The 27,611-nt window shown below is 39.2% G+C and overlaps 1 protein-coding gene across 1 annotated transcript in view; it reads right to left on the reverse strand.

Annotated features, from left to right (window-relative positions):
* Window positions 1-27,611, reverse strand: part of iqsec3a (IQ motif and Sec7 domain ArfGEF 3a) — a gene marked incomplete at its 5' end in the record, with an annotated part of 163,479 nt that overhangs the window by 123,103 nt on the left and 12,765 nt on the right. Inside the window, 1 exon segment of the mRNA XM_041781031.1 lies at window positions 1,843-1,923. Within this exon segment, the coding sequence (XP_041636965.1) occupies window positions 1,843-1,923 (81 nt within the window).

The following is a 27,611-nucleotide window of genomic DNA, read 5'->3' on the forward strand; positions in this document are numbered from 1 at the left end:
ATGAAAGCCAATGCTATTAAATTTTAAGTGCAGCCTCACTGGAATCTTAACATGTATTTGAGACAGAGGAGAGCCAAGTTTTGTAACATGGATTTTGAGTTTACCACCAAAAAAATGGCCTTCTTTTGCTTTATTTCCACCAGCAATAATAATAGTCCACTGCTCTTCTTTCCAGCCTACATACAGTGCTAAACAAATTTATTAGACCACCTGTCATATTTGTCTCAGAGACCATCCAGCATCATTAAGTGCTTTAATGTGGACTCTTTCATTTTCAGTGAGCTCTCCACGTTTTATCATTTTGAACAGGAATGAGGAATTTCAAACTGAATTCACCCAAATTTGAGCCGGCTCACTGGGCTTCTCTGAGAAGTCAGAAATGAATCAAGCATAACATTCAACCACTAAAACTCATTTTTCTGTTCAGGAATGCAAGTAAATAACTATCATTTGACATATTAATCAAGAAATATTAATGTGCTTTACTATTTTTTCAGTTTTTTTGTAAATCAGTAAATTGGAAAATTCATGGATAACAATAATAATTCTATTTTAGCATTAAAAATCTCATTTGGGTTAAAGAGCTTCTACATATTGGTGTATTAACCATTGCAGAAACATAAAAAATGATTTTGGTAATTACCAATGCTGTTAATTTAGGGCAGCTGTGGCATAAACCTTAGTTTGGGTGGTGGTCTAATAAATTTGTTAAGCACTGTATCTCTGTCCTTTACCCTATCTCCGTGTCTGCTTCAATACAAAACAGTCCTCTGAGGTGTTACAAAGTGTGATTTCACCACTTATAAAACTTGCTGTCTCCTGCACCACAGGGGTTTCGGTTAGCCATCAGTTTCACTATACACTTTTTTCCTGCCAAGTTCAAATAATGCAGGGAAACGATTCAGGGGAAGTTGCATTAAAAAACAAAAAACATTTTGGAGGATGGGTGGCTTAATTGCGACTGAAGGACGCCATAATTTGCAGTGAAACTCTGATGGCTGAGTGCTCTCTGGTAAACAAAAGCAGGAGGTAAACATAATGTTTTGTGCTGTCAGTTCTGCCTGAAAGGAGCAAGATAATGGCACATGGGAGGCTTTCATTATTTCCTTTTTTGTTCTTGCTTATCTAATTTTATAACTCACCTATTCACACCAATATGAGTTATCACTCTCCCTCCAAGCCATCCTACAAAGGGTATTACAGCAGCTAATTATTACCTGTTCTGTTTTTATATTCCCCAGGATAATGCCTGCATTTATCATGCCAAATTACATAACAGATTTTTAATCCAATGACCTGAAAAAACACCAAATTTGGAATTTTGTTCACAGATATATTTGTGCACAACTCCAGCTCTACTTCTGACATTGAAAGATAACAGAATTATCCTGCTTTGCTTACCAGCTCAGTGTAAATTTTCCCTATTATTCAGAAAGCTCACCAAGCTTTTGACAATTCTCCATGAAATAGGATATTGATTTGATTGATTTGGCTAGAAGTTGGTTTATCTCAAACAGCATGGCCACAACAAATCTAGCGTGCCTTGGATTCACTCACTTTTTACCTCAACATGACCCAAAACCCAAGCAACTGTGAAAGCCTCCTATTAGGTTTTATTCTAACAAATGGGGAATAGATTCAAATTGAAGCACTTACAACCACTTCAACTTAGAAAACACTGCTGGGGTAGTTGTGTCACCTAATGTAGCTACTGCAGCACCGCTATTAACAGGATGCATGATAAGTGGCTGCAATCAAAATTTACATAAAATAAAGAATAGTTCAAAGGAAACAAAAGAGAAAAATATCTGTGCAGATGTGACAAGGATGCCGCGGTCTTACCTGGGGACACAGGCGGTGGAGGTTTCCCCCTCAGGGGCATCAGGGGCAGGGCAGCAGAACTGGTGGAGCACTGTTTGGTTACTGTGGACACAAAAGAACAACATAAATTCTCGATCATATAATAAATGTTGTATTTTTAATACAAACTAAGATCTTTAATTCACATTTTAGTCCGATAAGTTCAAGTTTTTTTGGGTATCCTTCCCCTTGGGAATGGCACTTAGATGTCTGTCACCCAACTTCTGTTTTGCGACCATAAAAAGGCCCTAACACTCTAGGGGTTGTGGGTAGTTACCAAAAGAATGTGGCACAAATAAGTGTTCTCAAGAGGGTGGTAGGACTCAACTGTAAAGATCGGGCAAGTAAACACTAGAAAGGAACCAGCTGAAGTGGTTTGGGCATCTTAACAGGATGCCTCCTGTTTGCTTGCTTGTGGAGGTCTCTGGGGCATGTCCAACTGGGAGGAGACCTTTGGAGGGATTACACTGCCCATCTGGCCTGGGATATAGTTGGAATCTCTCTGTTGGAGCTGGAAATGTTGCTGGGGAGAGGCATGTTAAGGCTGATTTGCTAACCCTCCTTGCACTTCAACCCAAACCATGGGAGTACAATGGAAGATAGATAGATGCTTTTTTATTTTCCCCGAGATGGCAAGTGAACAATTTTTCCCCTCTAAAGAGGTTAATAACATACAACCAGGTGTGTTTTTAAGGAGCATTTGTCATTGTGTTGTGCTCATATAGCTTGTGGCAAGTTTGACTCAGACAGTAACGACATAATGGCTAAAAATGAAATTCATTATGGAGAAAATGACAGGAATATTCCCAACAGAACCATACTGTTGAGCTCAGTAACATCCAAACTGAGACCAGTTCTTGTACTTTAATTGACCTCACTGCACCTTGTATATACAGTTCCATGCATAACTTTTAGGCATGTTTGGGCTAATACTGAAGTTGCTTAAAGGCGCAGATGTGGCGAATAAGCTGCCTGAGGGCACCATCGAGCATGAAGGAGGATTTACACAACCCAGGTCTTGATCTGGATGTCCTTGCATATTACCAGGGGCATGGGGCAATAGTCTACTGAAAAAATTAACAAAGTCTACACCTTTAGGGTGGCATACGGGGGTGGATGTAGTGAGTAAGCACAGCCTAGGGTACCGTCCAGCTGGGTGATACTATACAGTGCTGATACTCAATGAAACATCTAGTTCTTCATAACATATCAAATCATCCAGGGGGCGCTGTCTACCATTCAGAAATGGCCCCCATCCACTGCTGCCCCTCTACGTATTCAGCATCAGCTGTCTCAGCCCTGTGCCTCTACCAACAGATCGAACTGTACCAGACTGCCACTGTACTCACAAGTCTGCTACTTTAAATGACATTGAAGTGTCATTGCTGCTTACTGGGTTGTCGCTCGTGGCTAAATAAGCTGGGTAAACTTGTTAATCAGTTTACATATGTTTATGATGACAGCACAAAGAAGTGAGTGGGCATTTAATAAGCAACAGACAGTCAGTCTTCCAAAAGAAGCTGGCTATGTTGACACTGTTTATCCATATTTACACTTTAAGGATAACCATAGCTGCATAGATGGTCCAGATTCAGTTAGTTGGCAGTAATAAGATGATGTTTGCATGGATGCCATTGAAAGCTTTCTTTGCCAGCTTTGCAACAAACACTGCCCTGGTACAGACATATGTGATTTACATTCTTAAGTAGTCACAGCTGTTGTTGGCAATTTCCAGATTTTGAAAGCAAATGCTACACCACAAGACTTTGCAAAAGTTAAGTGATTGTATTTTTTAAGCTAACATTAATAAGAACATTGGCAGTAACACCTTCAATTCTTTTGTTGTTTCAAGTCGTCTCACACCACCTCTGCTGTTCCTCAGTTGTCTTGCTTGTGTCTGCTGGTTGCCAAAGTTAAAGTAATTTTCTTTTTGCTCTTTGAATTTTTTATGAATGGATTCAGCTCAGAAGTGAAGAAGAACATAAAGACATAAGTTACAATACCTGAGGCATAAATTATGGGGTTATGAAATCTTACAAATCCATGGAAAACAAGATCACAAATCAAGTCGAAGTAGGCATTTTTTGCCATCCAAGATGGAAAACATGAACATAGGTGATTGTGATTTGCAAGCATCTCATAGAGAAGCATCTTTTCATAAAACACATCAGGATCCTTGCAGGTAATCCAGTATTTTTTGATGAGGAGTAGCAAGTTTGAGTTTAAAAATATCCATTGAGTTAAAAAAGGGTCAAAAGTGCAATGTGTGTATCACCTCATATTTTGAACTGAAATGGTATTTGAAAAAAGAAAATGAAAACGGCTGATGAAATTAGAGGCCACATTTAATGTGCATCATTTTGCATTTGATGTAAGAGTTCAGATGGTCTGAAAATGATGAGAGAAGTACGGAGAATGAGAGCAGCTTTTCAGAGAGTTGTTCGTAGCCATGGCGATAGACACAAAGAGACGGTTTCAGCACCACGGAGAGAGACAGACAGAGCATGAATGTGTCAGCACCATGGACAGAGACAGAGGCTTGACTTTGCATAAAACTGTGTAGCTTCTTGAAAGTCTGCTCCTTTGAATCAAGTGGCAAATCCCCCTTGAAAACACACATTGTAAGCTCATGATGATATCCAGGTCATCCTTTTTCTGCTTAGCGTGCCACCTAGAGTACTTATGTAGAAGCCTGTGAGAATCTAGCACAACAACGGAAACATAAACATCATTTCGGTACTGTTAAAAGGTTTTAATCTTGACACAGAACATCAGAAACCAGGATACTAGTTTGTAAACATGCTTAATGTAATACTGCGTTGATGTATAGCACAATGTTTTCTGAATGGATGGATCAAAAAAATATGGCCAGATTCCACGTTAATCATCAGGCAAATCCATTTGCCATGCTCCAGTCTGAAACAGCTGTGCAAGGTCTGAGATCCTGTGATAGCAGTGGTAGCACCACTCACTTTAGCTCCTCCTTGCAGGTTAACATCCACACACCTGTGCTAAATGTGGCTAAATGTTGCTACAGTAAAGTGCTAATATTTAAGTTTAAGCCTCACAGCCTATTTATGACTTTATCTCAACTTTGTAGAACAAATCACTGGCAAAACACCCGGCTGCTATTATATGCTAATGTTCACTGTGTTTGTTTGCATCTAGACAGAAGAGAATTAAGCCAGCAGGCTTTAAGGCAGCAGGCACTAACTGGAGCTACAGTGGCTACAAGCAAGGGTGCCAACTTTAATCATTTAACTGGTCAATCATCTACATTCCAAGAAATCGGAGAGGATTTTCATTTCATTTTCATTTTCATTGTTGCTTGAAAAATACCTCATTTTGAAAAATATGAGCCACTTCTGATATCTTTTAAGAACTAGCCCACTGATAATTTCACCTCACAGGCAATTCCACATTTGCAGCAAAAGTCTAAAATATGTGTCTTACTCTTCAGCTCTGCATAGTTTCATGAAGTATTATGACCTTTAACCTTTCCCGTTCCAGTAGCTATACCTATGACTCAGAAGCATTTTTATACAGATTTAATTAAAAAGCCTCAAGACTAAAGGATTTTTTAAGGCTGCCCTTGTGCTTTAGAAAGTGTATTTACAGGAGCGTGAAAGCAAGTCCAAGGGAATTTTCACACCTGAGTCAGTTGGAGATGTTGTAAAACACGAGGGCGTTTGGAAATATGTCTCGAACAGACACAGAGCAAAGTCAGCGAGCCAAGATCACCCAGAAGAGAGAGTCTCTAGACCTGCCTACAGTTAAAACCCTAGAGTGGTTTGTTTGGTGTTACAGTTTAAAGTGTGACCATGCTATCTGGTAGCCTTTAGCTGCATACGTCTATGATATCCATAAACAGCTGAAAATGGCAGGCCTACTCACTAACACCTCTTTTTTCATTTTCATTACATTATATCAAAACGGACACTGGCCCAGGGCGGCATCAAACCTCCTTGTTTATGTGCTGATCCACAAGTCTATTAACCTCCATTTTCAGGTGAGTGTTGCTAAAAATTTGACCCAATTATGGATGACATGTTTGCAAGACAGTGTGGCCTCTAGACCACAGATCTCAGATGCTCCCTCTTGCAGACCCCTACTGTGAGACACCGCCTCTGACTGAACAGAAATTATATGCAGAAACAGTCTGCTTACAGGAAAAAGCTTGTCCTCCATGCAAACACTGTAATGCAGCTAACATAGCTAAGGCTAAAGCAAACAGAGCGAAGTTAGATCATAAGTTACATAGATAATGTAGCTACTTAGCCAAAGCAGCAAAAGATGAAATATTTAAAGTACATTAGCTACATAGATAATGTAGCTATGTAGCTAAATATAAAGTTAGCAAAGTAATAAAAAAAAAGACACTACTTGTGCTATGTTTGTTTTAGCTTAAGTTCAGGTCAAAATATAAACATTGGGCTGACCAAGCCTTTTCATTTTCTGCACCTCTGAAAGAATCTCCCCTCTGAGATGCATGTTATCTTTGTCTTGAGCCTTTCCAAATCAAAACTTAAAACTTGTGAATTGTTTTTAATACCTACAAGTGTGGTAACACTTTTATTCTTTTAGTCTGTTTTTATCAAGGCTTTTATTTTGTGCATTTTTAATTGTGCTGTGTGTTTTTTACCTCCGCCAAGGGGGTTATGTGATCGGCAGGGTTTGTTACTTTGTTAGTTAGATTGTTAGCAACGTAACTCAAAAAGTTATGGACGGATTTTGATGAAATTTTCAGGAAATGTCAGAAATGGCATAAGGAAGAACTGATTAGACTTTGGGAGTGACCCATATCACCATCTGGATCCAGGAATTTTTTAAAGGATTGGGAGATAGGGCTAATGGCAGAGGTCTGCGCTATCAGAGTGCTTTTCTAGTTAACAATGTTTTATTTTTTTGTAGAGCACTTTGGTCACCTGTGGGGTGTTGTAAATGGCTAAATAAATGAAATACATTTACATTTAAGTTACGCTGGCTATGTAGCTACATTACCTACATAGCGTCATTAGCTTTAACCACATTTTCTAAAGCTAACATAGCTACATTGGCTGACAAAGTGATGTTAACTACAGAGCTAGCATAGTGATATAAGCTTTAGTTACATTTGCTAAAGCTCACAGTGCTTAAGCTAACATAGCTACATTGGCCTACATAGTAATTCTAACTACACCACTAGTGTAACTATCTTAGCTTTAGCTAAAGCTAACAAGGCTAACGTGAGCTATCATTTGTGTAACTACCTCTCAAATGTGTCCATATATAATTTAATCCCTGCTTAATTTATGAAATATTGCTGAGTCTGTGATGTCTGAATGTGGTTATTTCATGAATGTAACTGCCAGACTTTATGAATAAAGTTGTCATGTCTGTTCTGACAGAGGCAGTATCTCACTAGGTCTGTGGCTTAATCCCTCTTGTTGTCTGGTACGATAATTCACGATCTACATTTTGAAGCTGTCCCATGATGCAAAGTGCGGGGGTATGGCATTTATTTGCCTATGCAGAGGGAAAAAAAGGCTGTGATGTAATGGTGTAAGGACAGCCCTGCGCTGGCATGTGCTTCAGCTCGCTTTACAAAATTACTGTATGAATAAAAAATGACCCAAGGGGAAAATGCAACAATGCCTAATTTCATCATTTGAATCAGAGCAGAGCGGACAGGCTATAGGTGTGAGAGCCTTAACACTAATGCTTTAAAGCATTTCTAAGACATCCTTCCATTTAACTGAAACAGAGTCTAGATACACAGCCACAAGTGAGGTGATACTGAAATGAAGCAGGGAAGAGCAGGGGTATAAAATATTCATGTGCATGTGAGAAACCCATGAGTGCATTCGCCTTGCTCCCTCCATCAGAGTGTCCTCCCTTTCGACCTGCTTCACTTTCTTGATTCTTGGCTTCATCAATCTTCCCCTCCCCCACTCCTTTCCTCTCCTCCTGTCCCCTTTTTACACTGATTTTTCATCACTCTCTACCACTCCCCATCCCCCATTTAGGGTCCAACAGGCGCTGTGTATTATGCAAGAGAAGAATCTGCTAAATGACTCTCTTGCCGGTGAAAAAGAGCAGCGGCTTCTCATGCGCCGTTGACACGAAACACAGTGGAGAAAGGTTCAGACGTAAAGACAATAAAGCCTGGTCGGTATTCCCAGCAGCAGCCACCTCTCTGTACTTTATCACCTTTCTTTCCATCTTGAATGCTGCAGTCAATCTCCCTGCCCTGGTCTCTCTCCTGTCCGTCCCTCCGGGAGAGGACAGAGAAAACAAGGAGACCTGAATGTCTTCTTCTACGCCTCCCTAAAGAGCAAAAACTGCTGCTTCACATCAAGACTTCGCTCCAGATTGAAGGTTGAAAACGAGCCAAGAAAGAAAAAGAAAAAGAGCTTTTAAAGGGATGTTTGGGGAGATGCTTGACAGGAACAATGGCGGGCAGCACAGGGAGGGTATGACAGCAAATTAATTCCCTTTGTTAATGCGTCTTCTAATTGTGTTCGTCTTAACAACCATGACACTGCTGTGGCTGTTTTTAATAGGTCGAGAGCACAGGCTGTCTCTGAAGGGACGCAGATTAGTGTGTGAGGAACCCCTCGTGTTCAAACTGATAAAGCGTGTGTGTTCTCCAGGACAGCACATAAACACATTTAGCTCAATAGACTTGATTTAGGATACAATTTAGTTGTATTTTTCACTCTTAAGTTTGATTTAGCTGAAAATAAACAGCAAATATTCACTAATGTAATTAAGTCAAGGGGACAAAAAGACAATGTTTGTTTCTTTGCTTGCTAAACAATAGCAGATTCACCTACAAGCAACTCTAAACTTCTCTAACAAAGAGATTAACTCTGATTGTTTTAATTATTTAATTGTTAAATAACCATTTATGAAGCTCAGATGCTGACATTTACTCATGCTTCTGTATGAGTCATTAAAAAGACTTAAAAATGTGACAGTATTTGGGAACTTTGTTTCATCTGTGCTTTTTTTTTATTAGTTATGTCCCAAGTCAGTGACTACATCCTTTGGAGGAGAGATATGAAGACCAGTTACATCAAATGGGTTTCAAAAACGCAATTTTCAACTATTTAGTTAAATTAGCAACAGGTCAGTAATATGACTGGGTATAAAAGTGGCATTTTAGAGAGGCGGAGTCTCTCAGAAGTAAAGATGGGCAGAGATACACTAATATGCAAAAAACTGCATCTAAAAATTATGAAGCTATTTTAGAAAAATGTTCCACAACTTAAGATTGCAAAGACTTTGAATATCCTGCTATCTACAGTATGTAATATCAGCAAAAGGTTCAGAGAATCTGGAGAAATCTCTCTGTCAGGGACAAGGTTGAAGACATGCTCATTATTGTCGGGCCCTCAGGTGGCGCTACATTAGAAACAGGCGTGATTCTGCACTGGAAATCAGTAGACTCAGGAAGACTTCCAGAAATAATCTGTCAACACAATTCGCCTTGCCATCCAAATGCACGTTAAAGCTGTATCATGCAAAGAAGAAGCCATTTCTGAACAAAATCTAGAAACAAATCGCTGCCTTCTCTGAGCCAAAGCTCATTTAAAATGGACAAAGGTAAAATGTAAAACTGTTCCGTGGTCAGATGAATCAAAATTTGGAATTCTTTTTGGAAATAAGAGACGCCCTGCCCTGCTGACTAGAGAGGAGAGGAGAGGGACCATCCAGATTGTTATCAGCACACACTTCAAAAGCTTGCATCTCTGATGGTATGGAGTTGGATTAGTGCCTATGGTGAGGGCAGCTTACACATCTGGAAAGGCACTATCAATGCTAAAAAAACATAAAGCGGTTTAAAAGCAACGTATGCCTCCATCCAGACAACGTCTCTTTCAGGGAAGGCTTTGCATATTTCAGCAAGACAGTAATAATTCACATATCGCATCCAGCACAACAGCATGGCTTCACAGTAGAAGAGTCTGCAGCATGCAGTCCAGACCTTTCAGCAACAGAAAACATTTGGCACATCATAAAATGAAAAACCCAGCAAGGAAGACCCAGGACAGTTAAGCAACCGGTCTCCTCACTTCCCAGACATTTACACAATGTTGTTAAAAGATGCCACTAAAAGTTTAAAGATTAAAAGGTAAAGGTATGGACAGCTGGCGACACATAAGGGGGAATCTTCCATCTCATTCCAAATCTGTCTAGGTGGCCTACTTGGCCAACAAAGGCTGGGTCCTTTGAAGTTTAAAACCCCTAAACTGGGACTTAATATAAGAGACATAAGGCTTTTGAACCTACTTTAATGTTGCCAAGCCCTTGCAATGAAAGACGCTCTGAGCAAATGCTCTCAGTAAGGTAGAAAAATGCAAAACTAAACCCAGTCATCATCTACTGTTTTTGCCTGATTTGTACCAAATACACAGTTTCACATTAATTTTTAATAAGATGTAGAAACAGCTTCAACCTTGTCAGTCTATATGAGAAGTGCTTCAAAGAGTCTGCATTTAAAGCCCTGTGTGTCTCATGCCTTTACTGTCTGCTACTTTAGTGTCTCAGGGGCCTTGAAAGAATAATGGTAGAATGACTCGGCTGCTCAGTCTGTAACCAGGAAAACAAAGTCTAAAATTCTTCTTCAAGATACCTCAAATATTTTTTATAGTTTTCAAAGCCATATAAATTGGCATAATAATTGTGAGGATTGTTAGGTGTGCTGTCGTGACAGACATGACTTGTTCATTGCTGCAGTTTAAGCACTGGATATTTAACTCCAGCTTCTTCCCACAGTCCAAAACATGCTCATTTGATTAATAAGTGACTCTAAATTGCTTCTAAGTGTGAATGGTATTTTGTCTCTACATGTCAGCCCTAGTCTGGCAGCTAGTCCAGGGTGTACCCTGCCTCTCACCCAATGATGGCTTGGATTGGCTCCAGCTCCCCACAACCCCTAATTGGATAAGTAGAGTAAATCTGTGGGTATAAAGTAATCTTGCCTCAGAGCCCACTACCAACTCCTTAATGAGCCTTCACAACCCAAAATTCTTTGTTTTTTTTTAAAACACATTTTCTTTTTTGGATCTCAAACAGTACAGAGCACGACAAAGGCTGAAGAAAATACCACAAAATTTTCAGAAAAGTAGATTCACGAAAGTTTCTGAGACACATTCCAAATAAAATTCCAAAACGGTCCCAGGAAAGTTCTCAAAAAAATTTCCTGTTTCCAGTGGAAATTCTTGAAATATTCCTGGAAATCCTTAAAAAGTCTGCTGAAAGGTTCTGTGAAAAGTGCAAAAGATTACTGTTGAAATTTTTTTTTTAAATCTGATTCCGTAGGAAATTTCTTTAGATTTTCTTTAGGAAAAGTCCCAGAGAATATCACCAAGTGTTTCTGGGAAAACTAACAGTAAACTCCCAAAATTTCCCCAAAATAATAAAAGATCTGCAACCCAGTGGTAACAGCTACTTGACCCACTTTTGGGTCCCGACCAACCAGTTGAGAACCAGTGGTGTAGATGGTGCATGGATAGACTTTGTCTAGTAACCTTCAGTGTAATTGAACATGATAACTGTGTTGCTCTAACTTACAAAACATCTAGTAACGTCCACATAATGCAGTCACAAATTTGTCTTCCATTTGTTGTATTGTTGTTTCTCTTGTCCCTCTTTCTGCACCCCCACTTCTCTCTGCCTTCTTTTCCCCCACCCTTTAACCCCCAGCACCTTTACAATCCCAGCAGGCTTCAGCAGAGGGCTGTCAACAGGAGTCTGGTACTGTTTAAGATTTCTACCTGTTACAGAGAAGGCTTTTCCCGCCACTATAACGAGGCTAAATACTGCTAACGCAGAGCTCATGGTGATTGATGTTGGTCTTTAAACACCAGAGAGTACGGTCTAGACCTGCCTTCTTTGTTAAGTGTCTTAAGATAACTTTGGGTATGAAGGTGTGCTATACAGCTGATTGCAGGTCAATGTTGATGATGAAACAGTTGAAGTAACCAAAACTGACATAAATCCACACAAGACCAATCTGTGTTAATGCCTTTAGGGGAAAATAAGTGCTGGAGATCACATCTGAATCACTGATTCAACCATATTTGAGGAAAATCTCTTCACAGGAAAGTATTCTGGGATGGAAAGGGGGATGAACTCTTTATCTTATAAACCACCTTTCATCTTAACCATCCATCTCTTTCTGCTTTGATCTCTGAGTTCTCACAATTTTCTCCCCATTATTCTTGCCGTCTCTGTGCATTTTTACTATCAATTCTATCTCTCCACTCAGAGAGCATTTTAGAACAGTTTATTACAAGGCTGCCCTTTAAAATCTCTGCATTAAAGCTGCATTAAAGTCAGCTATCATATCCTATGTCACGTATATGTTTATGTTAGAAAAAAGTCTTGAGCCCTAGCCCTTCCCCAGAACGGCACCCACTGTTTGATCAATCTGCCGTCGAAGATTAAACTGAACTCGCATGACCTGCTTTCTCTTCTTCCACACCACTGACTCAGCTTCCCTCACAGCCTTAACTCGCTAATACCACCTATAAAAAATCTATAAGCTTTTATAAGCTCTTCCACACACCCGCTCTGTTTGAGGAAGAGTGTAATCTGAGCAGCACGGTTTCATCGTATTTTGTTTTAACTTCCAACATCTAAATGTGTTTGTCGATGTGCTCCTCCTCAGCTTTACTGTGTCAATAGCTCTCCGGCTGATTCAACTCGGCTCAGGGTGGAAAAAGATCCGTGCACGCTGAAGTGATACAATTTGAAGCATGTGACAGAGAGAAAGAGAGAGAGAGAGAGAGAGCGAGAGAGGGGGAGAGAAAGAGGGAAGAAGGGAGAAGGGGATCAAAGCTGGGAATAATTGACGGATTAGGTTTCACAGACCATTTCCTTGGCAGTAAAGGGAAAAAATAGCTGTGAACATGTTCACTCATTCAAATAACATAATATGCAGCATTAGAGTCTGCCCCTCGAGGCCAAACAATGTAAATACAAATACAGTTGACCTTGGAGGGAGCAGACATACCAGCAGTTCTGGTACAGCTGATGCTTTTAAGGTTACAGGAAAGAGAAAGGGCTTATTCTAATCTCTGATGCCATCATTTCATAACCTGTTTGTTTAAATGCTGCACTTTGGAAGAAATTCCCTGAAGGTCAAAGTCAAACCAAGACAAGAGTTTGGAATTGTGTTCTTTAGCTTCCACAAATTGATTAAAAGAGACAAAATTTCAGCCTGAAACTCCACTAATTTATTTGTGTGGTGGCCAGTATTTACTGCTTATAAAGGAGGATTTTCAAAGCCATAATATCAGTTGTAAATATCAGCAGAAATTTTCATCTGCACTGGTACTGCTAGTTCAGCTTTTTAGCTAATAGGGGTGTGACGAGATCAAGACGCCACGAGATTTCTCGTCACGGAAAAATCAATCTTGCGAGATCAATATTGCGCAGACACTTGGAGCAGCAGCTCTCATGACAGAAAACAATACCAAACTGAAAGTTATAAAAGCTCAAAAAGATTTCCTGGACACTTTAAAACTGTTGGTGAGAGAGCTAATGAAGAAACGGAGCTCATGCGGTATCCATTAAGATGACTGCTCCAACCCCCACCCCCTCCTCCGTGTGCGCTACGTGGGGCCGCACATGATCCACCTATGCATAGTAAGTTCATCATAAAGGTGTGGAATGATTAAATGCTGCTGCTGGAAACCTGTGCAGCCTCCATGAGGAGAATACAGCGTTTATTTAGTTCGTGTATGTGTGCAGACTCGCTCATAGTGCTGGCATCTGTGACTTTGTAACTTTGATTCAGTCGTCATGTCTGCTCGTCTCGCCGTCTATCAGTCACACATCCTTCAGCTGTTGGCTGTGCTATCATCAATCAGAAGCTTAACATGAGTAGCCCTACAGGCCGTTGTATACCGCAGCGGTAAACTTAGCAGAACACAATCTGTTTGAGCACATTGTTAGCTCCAAGAAGTGAAGTTCTAGCTCCAATTAAACGCGCCATGTTTGTTGTGTGACAGCAGACAGAGCAGAGACAAACACTCGATCACCAACGCACACACATTAACACACACGACAACAGAAAAGATGTTATTGACTTATAGATGTATTTTGAGTGTTTTTAATATGGATGTCCTTAAAGAGGATGAGTAATAGTTTAAATTTACTGATGCAGCTCTTTATAATTCAGTCTGTTGTAAACTGTGCTTAAAGTACTTTCAATATAATCTAAATGCTTTTATCATATGATTAAATATGATATTAAACATAATTACTGTAATTGTAGCGATGAGTGCATAGTGTAGTAAATTAACGATTTTGCAGACTGTTAAAATAAAAGGTTTGATTTGAAGAGCATTAAAGTATACAGTTTGAGTCGAGTTAGACAAGACAAACTGTTTGGAAGCATTGATAGCCTATTCAGTACAACAGAAGTTAGTTTAAACATTTTTGAATAGACCTAAATGCGTTGCAATTATGACTTTTGTTTGTATAAAGGAAGTATTATCCACCTATGTATTTTTTTTTCCCAAAATTAAAAAAGTGTAAAACCTCGTCTCGTGTCTTGTGGGCCCAAATCTTGTCTTGTCTCATCTCGTGAGATAAGTGTCTCGTCACACCCCTATTAGCTAACATCTGCTGATTCCTACATCATGCGCATTGATATCATGCATCCCTAGTCAGATGTTGCTACATGTAGTTTAACTCATTCAATGCAACAACAAAAGAGTGAAAACAAGCATACTAGCAAACATAGGGATAGGGATGTAAATCTCTCCTTTGCTTGATGTTTCAGTTTGAATGAACTAATTCTAATCTCAACTCACATTTGTTGGAATTGATACATTTAAGTGTACAGTAATGCATTGATTTCCTACACTTTGTGATTCACAGGCAATTCATTCAAATACATGATGTTTTAAGTTTTACCTCTGTCATATTAAGTCCATATGCCTTATTTTACCCGCCACAGAAATGGCGTCAAACCTGCCGACAACGCCATTTCTGCAGCAGGTAAAATAAGACTCATGTGCACATTCTTCAATCAATAAATAAGGTTTTATTGAAAAGTCACTGATAATCTATAGAGGCTCTAGATGAACAGAGCAAACAGCTTTACCTCCCTTAACTCTTCAGTATTTACAGAATATTAAGACAGGCAATCATGGATCCAGTATCTTGTTACAATAAACGTTCCTAATTTATAGTCACTTTCTCTGGATGAGCCTCATCATACAGCAGTCAAATGTCTCTCAAGGAGTATATCTCTTCCGTTTTTTTTAACTGATGTAATATTTAAATGCAGAGGAACGTAGCAATACAATAATTTCCTACATGATCTGACTCTGGCAATTTACTAAAATGCAGAATGTTTGAAGATTTCCTTCTGTCATGCCTTCATTTCTGTTACTGAAGTTTGAATTCTCTTCACTACATAGAATTGGCTAATGCTAATGCAACTTTCATGGAAAAGTAAAGGGTCAGCACAATTCCTGTGAGTATGCAGATTTTATCATCAAGATTGGTTATCAATTCAGATCAGTTTGCTAATACACCACTAATGATAAAGCAGAATATTTCCTGAATATTTCTTTCTGCGTACACACATCAGCTCACCATGACTTCATTTGGAAAATTACAGGTAAATTTGGGCTAAACAACTGAGCTATTTGCATTTACAAATACAGTACAAAAAAGAAATTGTGGGACATGTTTCAGCATTCTATGAAAACATAATTAGGATGTTTTACTGAAAGTTCAGATATATTTTTAAGTGTCAGGTGCATTAAATGCCCTTATGTGATAGAAAACACTATCCCCTTGTGTGTGGACATAATTAACAAAAATAAGGACAGCTACAACTACATAGAAATTATCACTAGCCTCAAGATTTAACTGGAGTTGTTCAGATCTGACATTCAAACATCTAATTAGAAGCACTTCCTTACTTGTAAATCCACAAGGTTTTCTTATAACACCACTTTCATGTGCCAACCTGGCAGCTGTCATTAGTGACAGTTAATCTCAATGTTTGCCAGACTTAAAGTGCAAAGCTTGTGGAAAGAACACTAATAAACTTACAATGCTTTGGTGCATGCCTTTTTGAGATAAAAATACTTTATTAATCACGATTGTGTGTTGGATTATTGACCAAAAACTATCTGTGTGTGAAAGCTTCCTCACAAACAACAAATACACACCTCAAATATATTGATTCCTTTACTCACGCACAGAGAACTAAAAAAAGCTTCCTTGAAAGGTTTATGTCAGCATGGGCCATCCCAAGTGGCTTAGCTCGCCTCCTGCAAACGAAACACAGAGATCTGGAAATGGACAAGAGAGCAACACTGCTTCTCCCGAGAGAAAGTGAACAAAAGAGGAAGAAAAAACAAACCTCATATTCTATCACCTAAAGACACTCTAGATGTGTCCTGTGTCAGAGAAGTTTATCAACACACTTTCTCTGCATCATTGCGGCTAACTTGATTCCACTGTGGCATTGAAACTACTGTAAATTATAATGCAATTTCAGTAACATTTATGATGCAACAGACAAGTCTCCATCTCAAGAGGGCACTTTTTTATGTAAGCTAGTGGCAATTTGGGCTTCAAAGCAAAGAGAAGAAAACTTAATAGGTTTGGAGCACAAAGATCCATGACTTATTTTTAGATATTAGCTGCGTTTAATCTGTTTAAACATTTCAGCAGTGACCTGACTTTCATGAAAGAAAAATGATGCACTGTCTTGAGTATCAAATTGAAATGTCAAGTTTTAATGTCATGAAAAATGAGGATGTTTTTAAACATTTCACTCTGAAACTTAACTCCCAAATGGGCACCGTCCCTCTTCAATAAGCTTTCAGAGAGGAGCTTTTGAGGGATGGAGACAAAACAAGCAGAGAGGGAAGAGAGCTGAGCCTGAGGGGGAGAACAGGGGGGAACCATTTCCTGGTGTTTTCCTGTCAAATGGAGCTACCTTAGCTGAAGCAGTTCATGCTGGATTTATTTATACTTGACAACTTTTTCTTTAGGAATAAAAACATGCTCTTTTTTTTTTTTTTTTTTTACAAAGCTTTCTCCACATTTTGACAGATGTCTGGGCTTTCACAGCCATGAAAGAAAGGCTTTGTTTTGCCAAAAAACTGTAAAAGAAGAGTTGACGTGCAACTATTTTTGGTTGGTTACTCCAACAAGAATTAATCTTATACTGACAAAAATCAAGCATATACTGTTAATGGTAGCTTATTGCACCCATGCTGCCATATTTAAACAGCTCCAGCCTGACTACGCTTAGCTGCCCCTTTGGCAAGCTGCTTGTTGCAACCCTCCTCCATCCCAGCTCCTCCTTTATGCTACATCTGACATAATGTCCCACTGCAATGAAAGTGATATCACACTGTAACTAGGGCTGGGCGATATGGCCTAAAATTGATATCCCATTATATTTTTGCTATATCCCGATACACTATATATATCGCGATATTTTGAAATGGCCTCTCAGCAGCTGTACAACGTTTAATTCAGCCCCAAATGACACTAGTTTGGTGATAAAAATAGACTGTTCTATTGGATTTTTAATAAAATTGTTTGCAGAAAGTAAAAATCAATACAAAGTCAAATTTAGCAGTTTTATTTTGAAAAAGGACTTCATTCAATCTTATACTAATAAATCAAAAATACATAAATCATGAAATACTTGGTATTTTACAGTGTATTGAAAGTCCTGAAATGTTTTGTGTGTTATGTTTACTATTGCTAATTATAAAATGATTATTTTCCTCATTAAGGGTGAAGCAAACCTACACAGAACTCACCAATCATGCATGCAGTAAATGGCCAAAACCCTGCAGTCTAGTCCTCCATTCAGGCTCACAGCTGTGATTATATTAGTCCGCTATCTGTGCTGATGAATGCTGGACCAGTTTCTGACAAGTTCATAACATGAGAGTGTCTTTAGACCTTATTCAAGAAACTGTCCTGTGTGATCATGGGGGAAAAACTTGTCTGGAGGCGGGAACATTTTACCTACTCGTCGTCGGTGTTATGAACTGTAAGGCTGAGATAAGGCTCCATTGTTGTGGAGATGTGGATCACATTTGTCCGTTGCTGGGCCGTCTTCTCTCGGACCTGTACGACTCTGGCAGGGAGTTTTCAGCAAAATGCTCGCGCCCAGGCAAATCTCATATTCTGGGTTAAGTGTCTTTTCAACAACACTGGGCTCATGTCTTTAGCGACATGTGATACTGCTGCCGTTATCTTGGAATCATCTTGCGTCGTATTTTAACGAATACCGCGAGTTCCACTTCTTCCTTTTCAAAGTTGAACAACTGCTCAACGCTGCAGATCCGGCGCTGTTTCTGTCTCTAAAGTCAGCCATATCCCTGCTAACTAGCCACGCTGCTGTGTTTACCTTCCTTTCCCTTGCTTCTCACTGATGATGCACATGTGCAGAGGAGTTTTCTGGATTGGTGGAGGAGAGAGAGAGAGAGCTCGCTGCTGTGAGAGATGCGTTCAGGGACAATGGGAGAAACGAAACTCCAGCGAGAAATGCACGCTGAGGGCTCAAAACTTCCACATAATTCATACTCGGATATTCGTGATAGAGTCATTTTATACATCGTGGGTGGCAAAAGCTGGGATACATCAAGTATACTCGATATATCACCCAGTCCTAACTGTAACTGTGCGAAGTTGGTTTGCAGAATGTGGCCAACATGATCAGTGCTACAGCCGCCTGAATACCGTCATTCAATGACCATACATGTGTATGTATAACTTGACACAGCCTCTGAACAGCAAGCTAACTGAACTGGGAATGCTAAGCCTTATAAATCAACCTCAATTTGATTTATAATGTCAATAATGTGACATCACTTGTCAGGTTAAATTCAGTAGAACGAAAGTAAACTACATACTAATGTAAAGTTAATTTTGCTGGCTAGCTAAGAAGAGCAGCCTCAGATTTTTTCTGTTTGTTGGCTAAGTGGGTTCAAAACTGAAACTTAAATCAAAATATTTCTACTGCATTTGTCAAAATTAGAGATGTGATCAGTAAGCTGGTTATGGAAAAATTCTGATATTAAGATTAGTCAGCTGATTACTTATTTTTTATAAACAAAGGCCTTAAATCCCAGTCAGATGCTCTTTTAAACCTGTAATGAAGCCGTTTGCCACTAGTAGTCACTGAAGGCTTCAGTGTTTTCCTGCTAGAGCTTTTCCCTGACACTCTGTTGGACGTAAACATGAGAAGCTTAACATTTAGCATGCCCTTAGAACAGCCTGATATGGCAGTATTTTGAAGTAGAAAATGGAAATAAATCTGTATGTAGGCTTTTGAGGCTTTTATATGTATAATAGTTCAACCTGCAAAGATGAACAAAGGCTGGCAGTCTAGCTGCTAACTTTAGCCACACTCTACTCAGGACACAAGGCTCATATCATGCCCACAGAAACAATGACTCGGATGAATTTGACTGTTTTCAGAGCATTTTCTCCACTTTAGACTAGTTGGCCAAATGCAATTTAAATGCCGAATAAGGAAATAGCCACCTGGGAACTTTCTTAGTCAAAATTAGGTTTTGCTGCCTCACATCTCATCATCGATGCAACTCATCAGTATGCTTGGCAAGGAAATAGCATGGATGCTGCATTTCCTCAGACATCAATAAAGAGCAGCGATAGCTTGTAAACATCTCAGTAAGCTAACTACTCAAGTAGAATTGTTCTCAGAATCAAAACACAAGGTTAAAAATTAAATCATTAGAAGACAGAAGAGGCAAAACAAACAGAAAAGTGCATTTACTCATTTCACATTGAAAGCAGAAGCTTTTCCTTCTGTTTTCATCTCGTCTCCAGCTGGTGCCTCCAATATTGAGCAGTTTTAGCAGCTCATATCGAGCATCACACTACCCTGTGTTGCTGCAGGGCCATCTGCTGAAGATTTGGCAGAGGGTCAAAATTTCACAAATATTATCCACGCTTCACGCCGATGCTTGACAGCTAACTGACGTGATTGTTAAATTTGAGCCATGGCTAGGCTTGATGGGAAAAAATCCTTTCTAGTAGATCAGCAAAAGCAGCAATAAAATGTGTGCTTTCATTTATAGATTCTGAGATGCAAAGAACCAGAGTGCTGTAAGTTATATTGCTGCTTTTCTGCATGAAGAAGAAAAGCATGGTCCTGTTTACACAAGTCGAGAGCGAGGAAGGGGCAGCATGTAGGCAGATGATAAAGGGGGCATGGAGAAAAAGCTTAATGTTTCCAATCAAGCAACCTTTTGTAGTGTACATTTTTTCTGCAACAGCCTCAAACAGCTGTAAAGCAGATCCGGCGTGGCTCATTTACATGTTATGTGTCCCATATTTCATTGGCCTTCTTTAGGATTTGCTCCAGTTTAAACCCTGATGACATCAATGCTATGTCCGTCAGCTCCTCCTCTTGGCGCCGCGTACCTAATGTTGTAATCCAGGCATCATGGGGTTGACAGACAGGGTGGTGGTGACGTAACAGCAGCACAGGATGCTTTCATTTTAATCTCAGTGAACAAAGTGTACAAAAGTGGCAAATCCTACCACTGACCTCGAGGAAAGGATTTTTCCATGCAAGGTATCAAACTTTAAAGATTTCCAATATGAAATAATGACAATGTAATTAAATGAATACCACCAGGCTATAAAATGCAAATGACTGCGGGGTAACAGGCCTATATTAGAAGCAATGTTTGTACATACCCAGCATATTCTCTTACACCGTACAATAAATCATGGTTCAGCTTCAGTTGAAGCTTTGTGTGATGTGTTGAGAAGACCAGGAAAGCTGATTGGACACACCGTGCCTGTTCAGATCAGCTCTGCAATGCCTCACAGCCTTAGGTGGATGGCTTTGAACATTACTCTGGGTTGGGTTGTAAAGTTAACCACACCTGACATTTCCTCAGGCGTAGTGTGTGCCTCCGTGTAGGTTTGTGTTTGTTTGACTCTAACTGCAGACATGGAGATTATGTTAGATAGAGATTAATGACCAAAGAATGAACCGCAAATGAAAATGACGGTATACGAACATTGCTGATGAAAAGCATTGGCTATGTAGCCTAATGTAAACTATAAATAGCACCGAAAGCATAAAAAAGGCCTCAGGCGTTAACCTTGAAATAAACTTTGCTTTGCAATATGATCCAGGGTTGAACATAGAATAATTTTATAGGCTAGTGAATATGAGAGAGGAATGATTTTCACAGATTTAGTAAAAATTTCACAATTTAGTTGATTAAAAACTGCATTAAATGCTAAACTAAAACAGGCCGCTAGTTGGCTTGCAATTACTTCTCAAATTTATATGAAAATAAAGAAAGATAAAGATGTCAAACTATCCTGATTAAACTTCAAAAAGCTCTAAGCGAATCACCCTTAAAGCTGAAGCTTAAACCTCAAGGATCTGGGGTTGTGAGTAACCTGTAGTCGTTCTCAAAAGGTAGCATTAGCGTTAGCCTACTAACTACTTTCTAAAACTGTAGAAAAGTCCCTGCTGTATGTCTGTGAAGCTAATGTTACAGTTTGCTGTGACCCCGGCTGTGGTGGAAGATCATGTAGCCTCGCAAAATAGTGCCAAACTCTGCTTAAAAACATGTGCGATATAGCAAACATTTAAGCCGACAGTGTTTTCTGGTCCATTTTTACCTAAAACTCGCTAAATCATATGGAGCAACTGTATCCATCTGTAGTGCTGTACAGCCTAGCTTACTTGTTGGTGCCCCAAGCACGTCCGGCTTAAAGGGGCAATGCGCACTGAAATCTCTGGAGGCTAATGCAACGGCTATTGCTAAGTACCTTATACAATCCAATATCAACCCCTTTATTCAGAAATACTCCTTTAAGCTCAAGCAGCAAATGTGCAGTATTGGGCTGTTGCTCTGCTGTCAGACTCTAACAAATATAAGCTACACTACATGGATAAAAATATTTGGCTACATATCTTAATGGCTGAATTCAGGTGTTTTAATCAGACAATGGTTTATAAAATCAAGCATCTAGCCGTGAAGTCTCCATTTGCAAACATTTGTAGCACATACGGGTCGTTTTGAAGAGCTCAGTGACTTCAAGTGTGATACTGTGATGGAAGCCCCCTTCGCAATAAGACAGTCTGTGAAATTTCATCCCCACTGGATATTCCACAGTCAACTTTAAATAGTAATATTAGAAAGTGGAAGCATTTAAGAACAAAAGCAACCCAGCCATGAAGTGGAAGACCATGTAAAATCACAGAGTGGGGTCAACAAGTGCTACGGTGCATGGTGCGTAAAAGTCAAGTTCTGAAGATCTACTGGCATTAATGTAAGTACAAAAAGTGTGCAGCAGGAGCGACAAATCACACTTCTCTGTCAGTGAGATAGGCGAGCTACACTATCTATTATGTTACCATTATTTTTTCAAGTTACTAAGACAAAAAGCCTTTTTTTAACATCACAGCTTGTTCAATGTGTCATTAATACAAACAGGGTTGATTTCTTTTAATCCACTGCAAACAAAATTTCAAAATCTGTCAGAAAATCAAAACCAGCTTTTTTCCCTCCATAATATTCCATCCTAACATGAATCTATAATTAAACCACTCTCCCAGCCCACACTGGACTGAAACAAACATGCGCTGGGGCACACTGGTGCTCAAAGTGCAAAACAATCATGATTGTCTGTTGAGGGATTTTCAGAGCTAAGCTGTCAGGAGGGGAAATCGGCACGACAGATGGATGGACATTTTTTTCCATAACAGCACACAGTTCCTAATTTCCAAGATCCCAGTTTCCAGAGCTGCAGAGGTCGTAAGCTCACTGACCAATGAGTATCACAGCACAGCTTTATCCTAGCCCTGAGGAATCCACACATCTTAAATGGACAAACACAGTAGCAGTAACATGATTTTACAGTATGCATATTTTAAAGAATTTTTAGAGCCTATAACGAACAAATGTGTTTAATTAGAACAGGGCATATGTTAGAAGGTGTAAGCTTATTATGTATGGTATTTCAACTGTAATGCTATTATGATTCCTTATAGCTACAGTGAAATGTACTTTTTCCTTACAATATGATATGAGAGATTTATTGTCATAAACTGGCATTTCATCTTTTAAAACATAAGAAGCTGCTTTGAAATTTCAACCACTATAATAAATGCAATTGAGGATGTGCAGAGTTCAAAGCAATTGATTGGAAGGAATCCGCTCTGATTGTTCAATCAAATTATCCGCCTGCATTATGCAATCAGTTTGAGTGACGCCAGCTGACAACCGCTGATGGCACAGCCATTTGCTAACACATCGCAGACATATGTAGATTGCATACTAATGACACACTCTCTGCAGATTGCTCATTAGGTCTACTGTTCATTTGCGTGTGGCAGAAATAAAAAGCATCAATCAAATATTTGAATAATTTACCTCCAACCAGGAAAGAGACGTCTCTGCTGCTCATGCAACACAAATACCAGCACAAAGTTATTAAAATTGTATGCAGAGCCATACATTTCTGTGGGCGCATTAACACAGAAAACATGATGTCATCTTGAAGTGTCAAGGACGAGGATGACACTGTTGTCTGTTTGTGAGTCAGGCATGTTGCCAGACTGACAGAGGACTGCCAGTTTGCAGTCATGTTGAAAAAGTAATAGAGACGGGCCTAAACTTGTCATTTGAGTGACTAGGCAAAAACATTCTACATTATGTCAAAGTGATGACAAAAACTACACATTTGCAGATCAACTAAATATTGAATGCATCATTCAGTCTGCTCATGACATTTTATTTATCATTGTAATCACAGCCTGTCTCTTTGTGTCGTATCATTATCCATTCCCTGTTATTATCATCCTCTTCAGTTTTGATATCTGGCAAGGAAAGGTTCAGCATGGCAGCCAAAACATGATTGCTGGCTCAAAGTGGCATATACCTCATTAGTCAACAGATGTACATAATCAGTGTGAAAAAGACATCTAGGACAAGGATGAGTTTGGAATATAAAACCAAAAAATGAAAGTCTGCCCCTTTGACCTCAACATTTTTGTTAGTGTTGTGTATAATCCAGCGATATCTCAAGAACTCTTTGACTGATTAACGCCAGTATTTGTGCAAATATTCATCCTGTATTGAGGATGATATATGATTTGGAGGTCACAGATCAAAGGCCAGGGTCATTGGACCTTTCCACGAATGTAACTTGTCACCCTTTAATGAACTGGTTAAATTTGAAGGTCAAAGGTCGAGGTACATGACCTTCTCTGCGCCCCACTGTACGCTCTCTACTTGGTAATGGGAATGCCAGGTGGTTGATCTGGTTTTACACATGATTTGTGTTATACTGAGTAGTGCCCATTCAGACTTTAAACAGAATCAGAATCAGCTTTATTGGCCAAGTATGCTTACGCAACAAAAGATTAAACTATTACAGTAAATAGATTTTTGAGTGCAAATATATGAGATGAGGTATTTTACAACAGAGAGCCTTCTTACAGTATCTGGGTTACAGTGAAAAGATTTATTATTTACAGCATCTGAGTATGGTTGATAGCTCAAATTAGTTACTGGTATGGTTTGCAGAATATTGAGTGCAAACGTTAATATAAGGTGAGGCATTTTACCACAGTGATTTATGCTGTGTTAACAGTAAGGCTGTCAAAAGTAATAATATTAATCACAATTTACTAGAATCCACAATTATTGCACCAATTATTTTTAATCATGATTAATCGCATGCTGTGTTATCCCTTTCAACCCACTTTGGTTAAGCTGCTGTAGCCTCTCCAGCAGCCACAGTGATGTGGAACAAGTATCCCACTGCTCTCTGAATTGTCATTTGACTTAAAAAAAACAAAACAACTCACAGACAGCTCAATGTAAAAATAAAAAGTAATCTGGACCTTGTGTTATATAACATTCACATCTCTTCTGTTATTTTCTTTTCTTTTCAATCCAGAACAAGTTTTTTCCATGGGTAAGTTCATCAATCTTAGGCCTATCTATAAACGTGTGTCGGTATCTAATCCAAACAAACTTACACTTCATTAAGAAGTAGAAAAAATAAAAAATATATACAAGACCCATTTAAAATGCCAAATTATGGAATTTTAACCAAATGAATCCTACGATTAATCAAGATTAAGATTTTATCTTTTGGCAGTCCTAGTTAATAGATTAATTAGTGCAAATAAGCATATGAGGGGAGGCATTTTACCACAGAGAGTTTTCTTACAGCATTTGGGTTACAGTAAATAGATTGATTATTTGCAGTGTTTGAGAACAGTAAATTGATTAAATTTGTTATAGTACAATAAGTGGATTAATTAGTGCAAATATGCATATGAGGTGAGGCCACAGCAAGTTTTCTTACAGTATTTGGGTTAAGGAAAGCAGGAAGAAACAGTGCAGGAAATTTTACATTAAGCAGAGCTAAGGTGCTTGTTTAATTTTTAAAACTTGTTAAAAGTCCTGATGCTCTGTGACTGTTGAGTGGTCATCAGAGTAACTCTGTGACAGTAGCTGGGTTTCCATTACACTTGGAAATGCGCAAAATCAAAATAGCGCAATAAAAAACTGGTAATGGAAACACCTGAATTTTGAAAAAGCCCTAAAATATCGCTAAAAAGTTTTTACGCCTTCATGAGGAGGTTTTTCGATATAGCAAGATATGGCAAAAGTGTAATGGAAACACTTTTTCTGCATTTGCAAGTGACGGGACGTGACGCACGGTGTCACATGACCAGTCACTCCGAGACAACATGGCGCTGTACGTGTAGACAGACGAAGAGACGAGACTTTTCTTAACATCATACTTCTACCCTTATACATGGCTTTTTTGCCGTTGCCTTTGTCTTTTGTTCAACATTATCAAGGCAACCACCGTAGATGTAACCAAAATCGTACCACACACAACAGGTTCTGAGTGTCAAGCTTCCCTGCAGCAGATTCACGCGAGATGAGATTTTACGAGAATTGCAAGGCCTATGCCCAAAACTCCTTTCAATGGAAATGCATTCAAAGCGCGATTGTACTGTAATGGAAAACCCAGCTAGAGTCAAGAACAAGTCGGTTATGATCTGGGTGCCATATTGAGAAATCTTTGGTACAAATAAAGTTGACAAGTAGAGCTGGGCATCATGACTGGTCTCACGATATGATTCTCACGCTGTCTTCTTTCCTTACTTGCTCTGCATCTCTGCACTCTAGAAAGTATTTCCGGGTTGCTGCGCCAGCAGACTCCTAAAAGAGTTGAATGGTTAAGTAGTGTTACATGTGACTACTGCTACCCCAAACACTAGAAAATCTGCACTATTTACAATAGACTACAGTTGAAATGCACTCAAAGCAGCCGTGTTTCGAAGGTAAGCTGGTCATTATTTGAGTATTTATGCTAGGTCCAGCTGCAGCAGGAAAATTCACATGCAGCATCCATCTGCATTGAATATGAGCTGCCTCTACATCAAAATAAAATTTTCCATGGCTTCGTCACGATGCATCTTGGAAAAGGTTATTGTCAACACCACTATAGTCAAATAGCCCCTTGCAATCTCTAAAACCCAAGCATACCAAATAACTCCATCAATTTTTCCAGCTTATTAAAAAAAGAAACTATACAGAGCTATTAAACATGCATTCTAATTTTTTTAGCTTGTTTCTTTAGTTTTGTCATAAAATTCTACGTATAAATAACAAAAAAAATCCTTGTGCATGTTCTGGAAAGCTTTTTAATGTCCAAATATACATACTGGATTGATTTTAATACCTTTAAAGAGCTTTAGTGTGACTTTTTACTCAAGGCTAACACAAATTTGCTGGAGCACTAAATGTTAAATGACCCAGATCTGAGTTCAGAGGCACAAACACTTGAACAGTTATTCCTGTGAAAAGGTCCTTATACCCCTTTAAAACAGCTGTTCTCTTGCCCTTTTGAAGGCGAAACACACAAAGTAATACCATCTTTAACACTAAAAAAAAGCACACAGATGAACACACAGCTGGATTACAGACAACTGGGACTGTCTTTCGCCTTGCTCAACTTGTGCATGAAAGCAGCTAATATTCTACCAGGGAGCCAGGAATCACCCGCCAGCTACATCCTCTGAGAAATGAAGCAATTTAAAAGCACTACACACCAAATGTGATATTCATGATTTGGATTCCAGCAGCAGCAGAGCCAAGCCACCCTGTCATAACTGGGCAGACGTGATTCCCATTCAGACGGAGGGGAGGGGTAGAGAGCTAAAAAGCAGAGGACAGGAGGTGTGGGCTCTCGAGTAATGGTGGCAGGAAAGGAAAGAAGGAGAAAGAGAGGGACCGAGTGGAACAATATGTCCACCTCAGTCCCTCCCACTGTTCACGGTCTGCTCAGCAACAGGGGAGAGACACAAACATAGCCTAGCATCTGAAGGCTAACACAACATTCCCCTCTTCAGGAGTCCAAAACAAAGCAGGAAATAAAGGAGGGATATTAAACTCAACTGTTAGCCATGCATAAAAACAACCACTTTTGCTGACTCTTACCTTTCAGGTGCATGACTAGATACTGTATATCCTGGACATTAAAACATTTTCAGCTGACAACATTCAAAGTTTTATATCACGCTTTTTTATCTTTATCTACACAGTTCAACAAGAGGAAAAGTTATGGTCTGCTAGGATGTAAAGTTAGCAAACAGCTAAGCTAGCAGCCGATCAAAGTCAAGCTACAGATTTTTTGCATAAAACTCCTCTCTTTTTGTAATTCTATTCAGCTGGCAAGCT

This window comes from Cheilinus undulatus, linkage group 23 (assembly GCF_018320785.1).
Source record: "Cheilinus undulatus linkage group 23, ASM1832078v1, whole genome shotgun sequence".
NCBI classification, from domain to species: domain Eukaryota; kingdom Metazoa; phylum Chordata; class Actinopteri; order Labriformes; family Labridae; genus Cheilinus; species Cheilinus undulatus.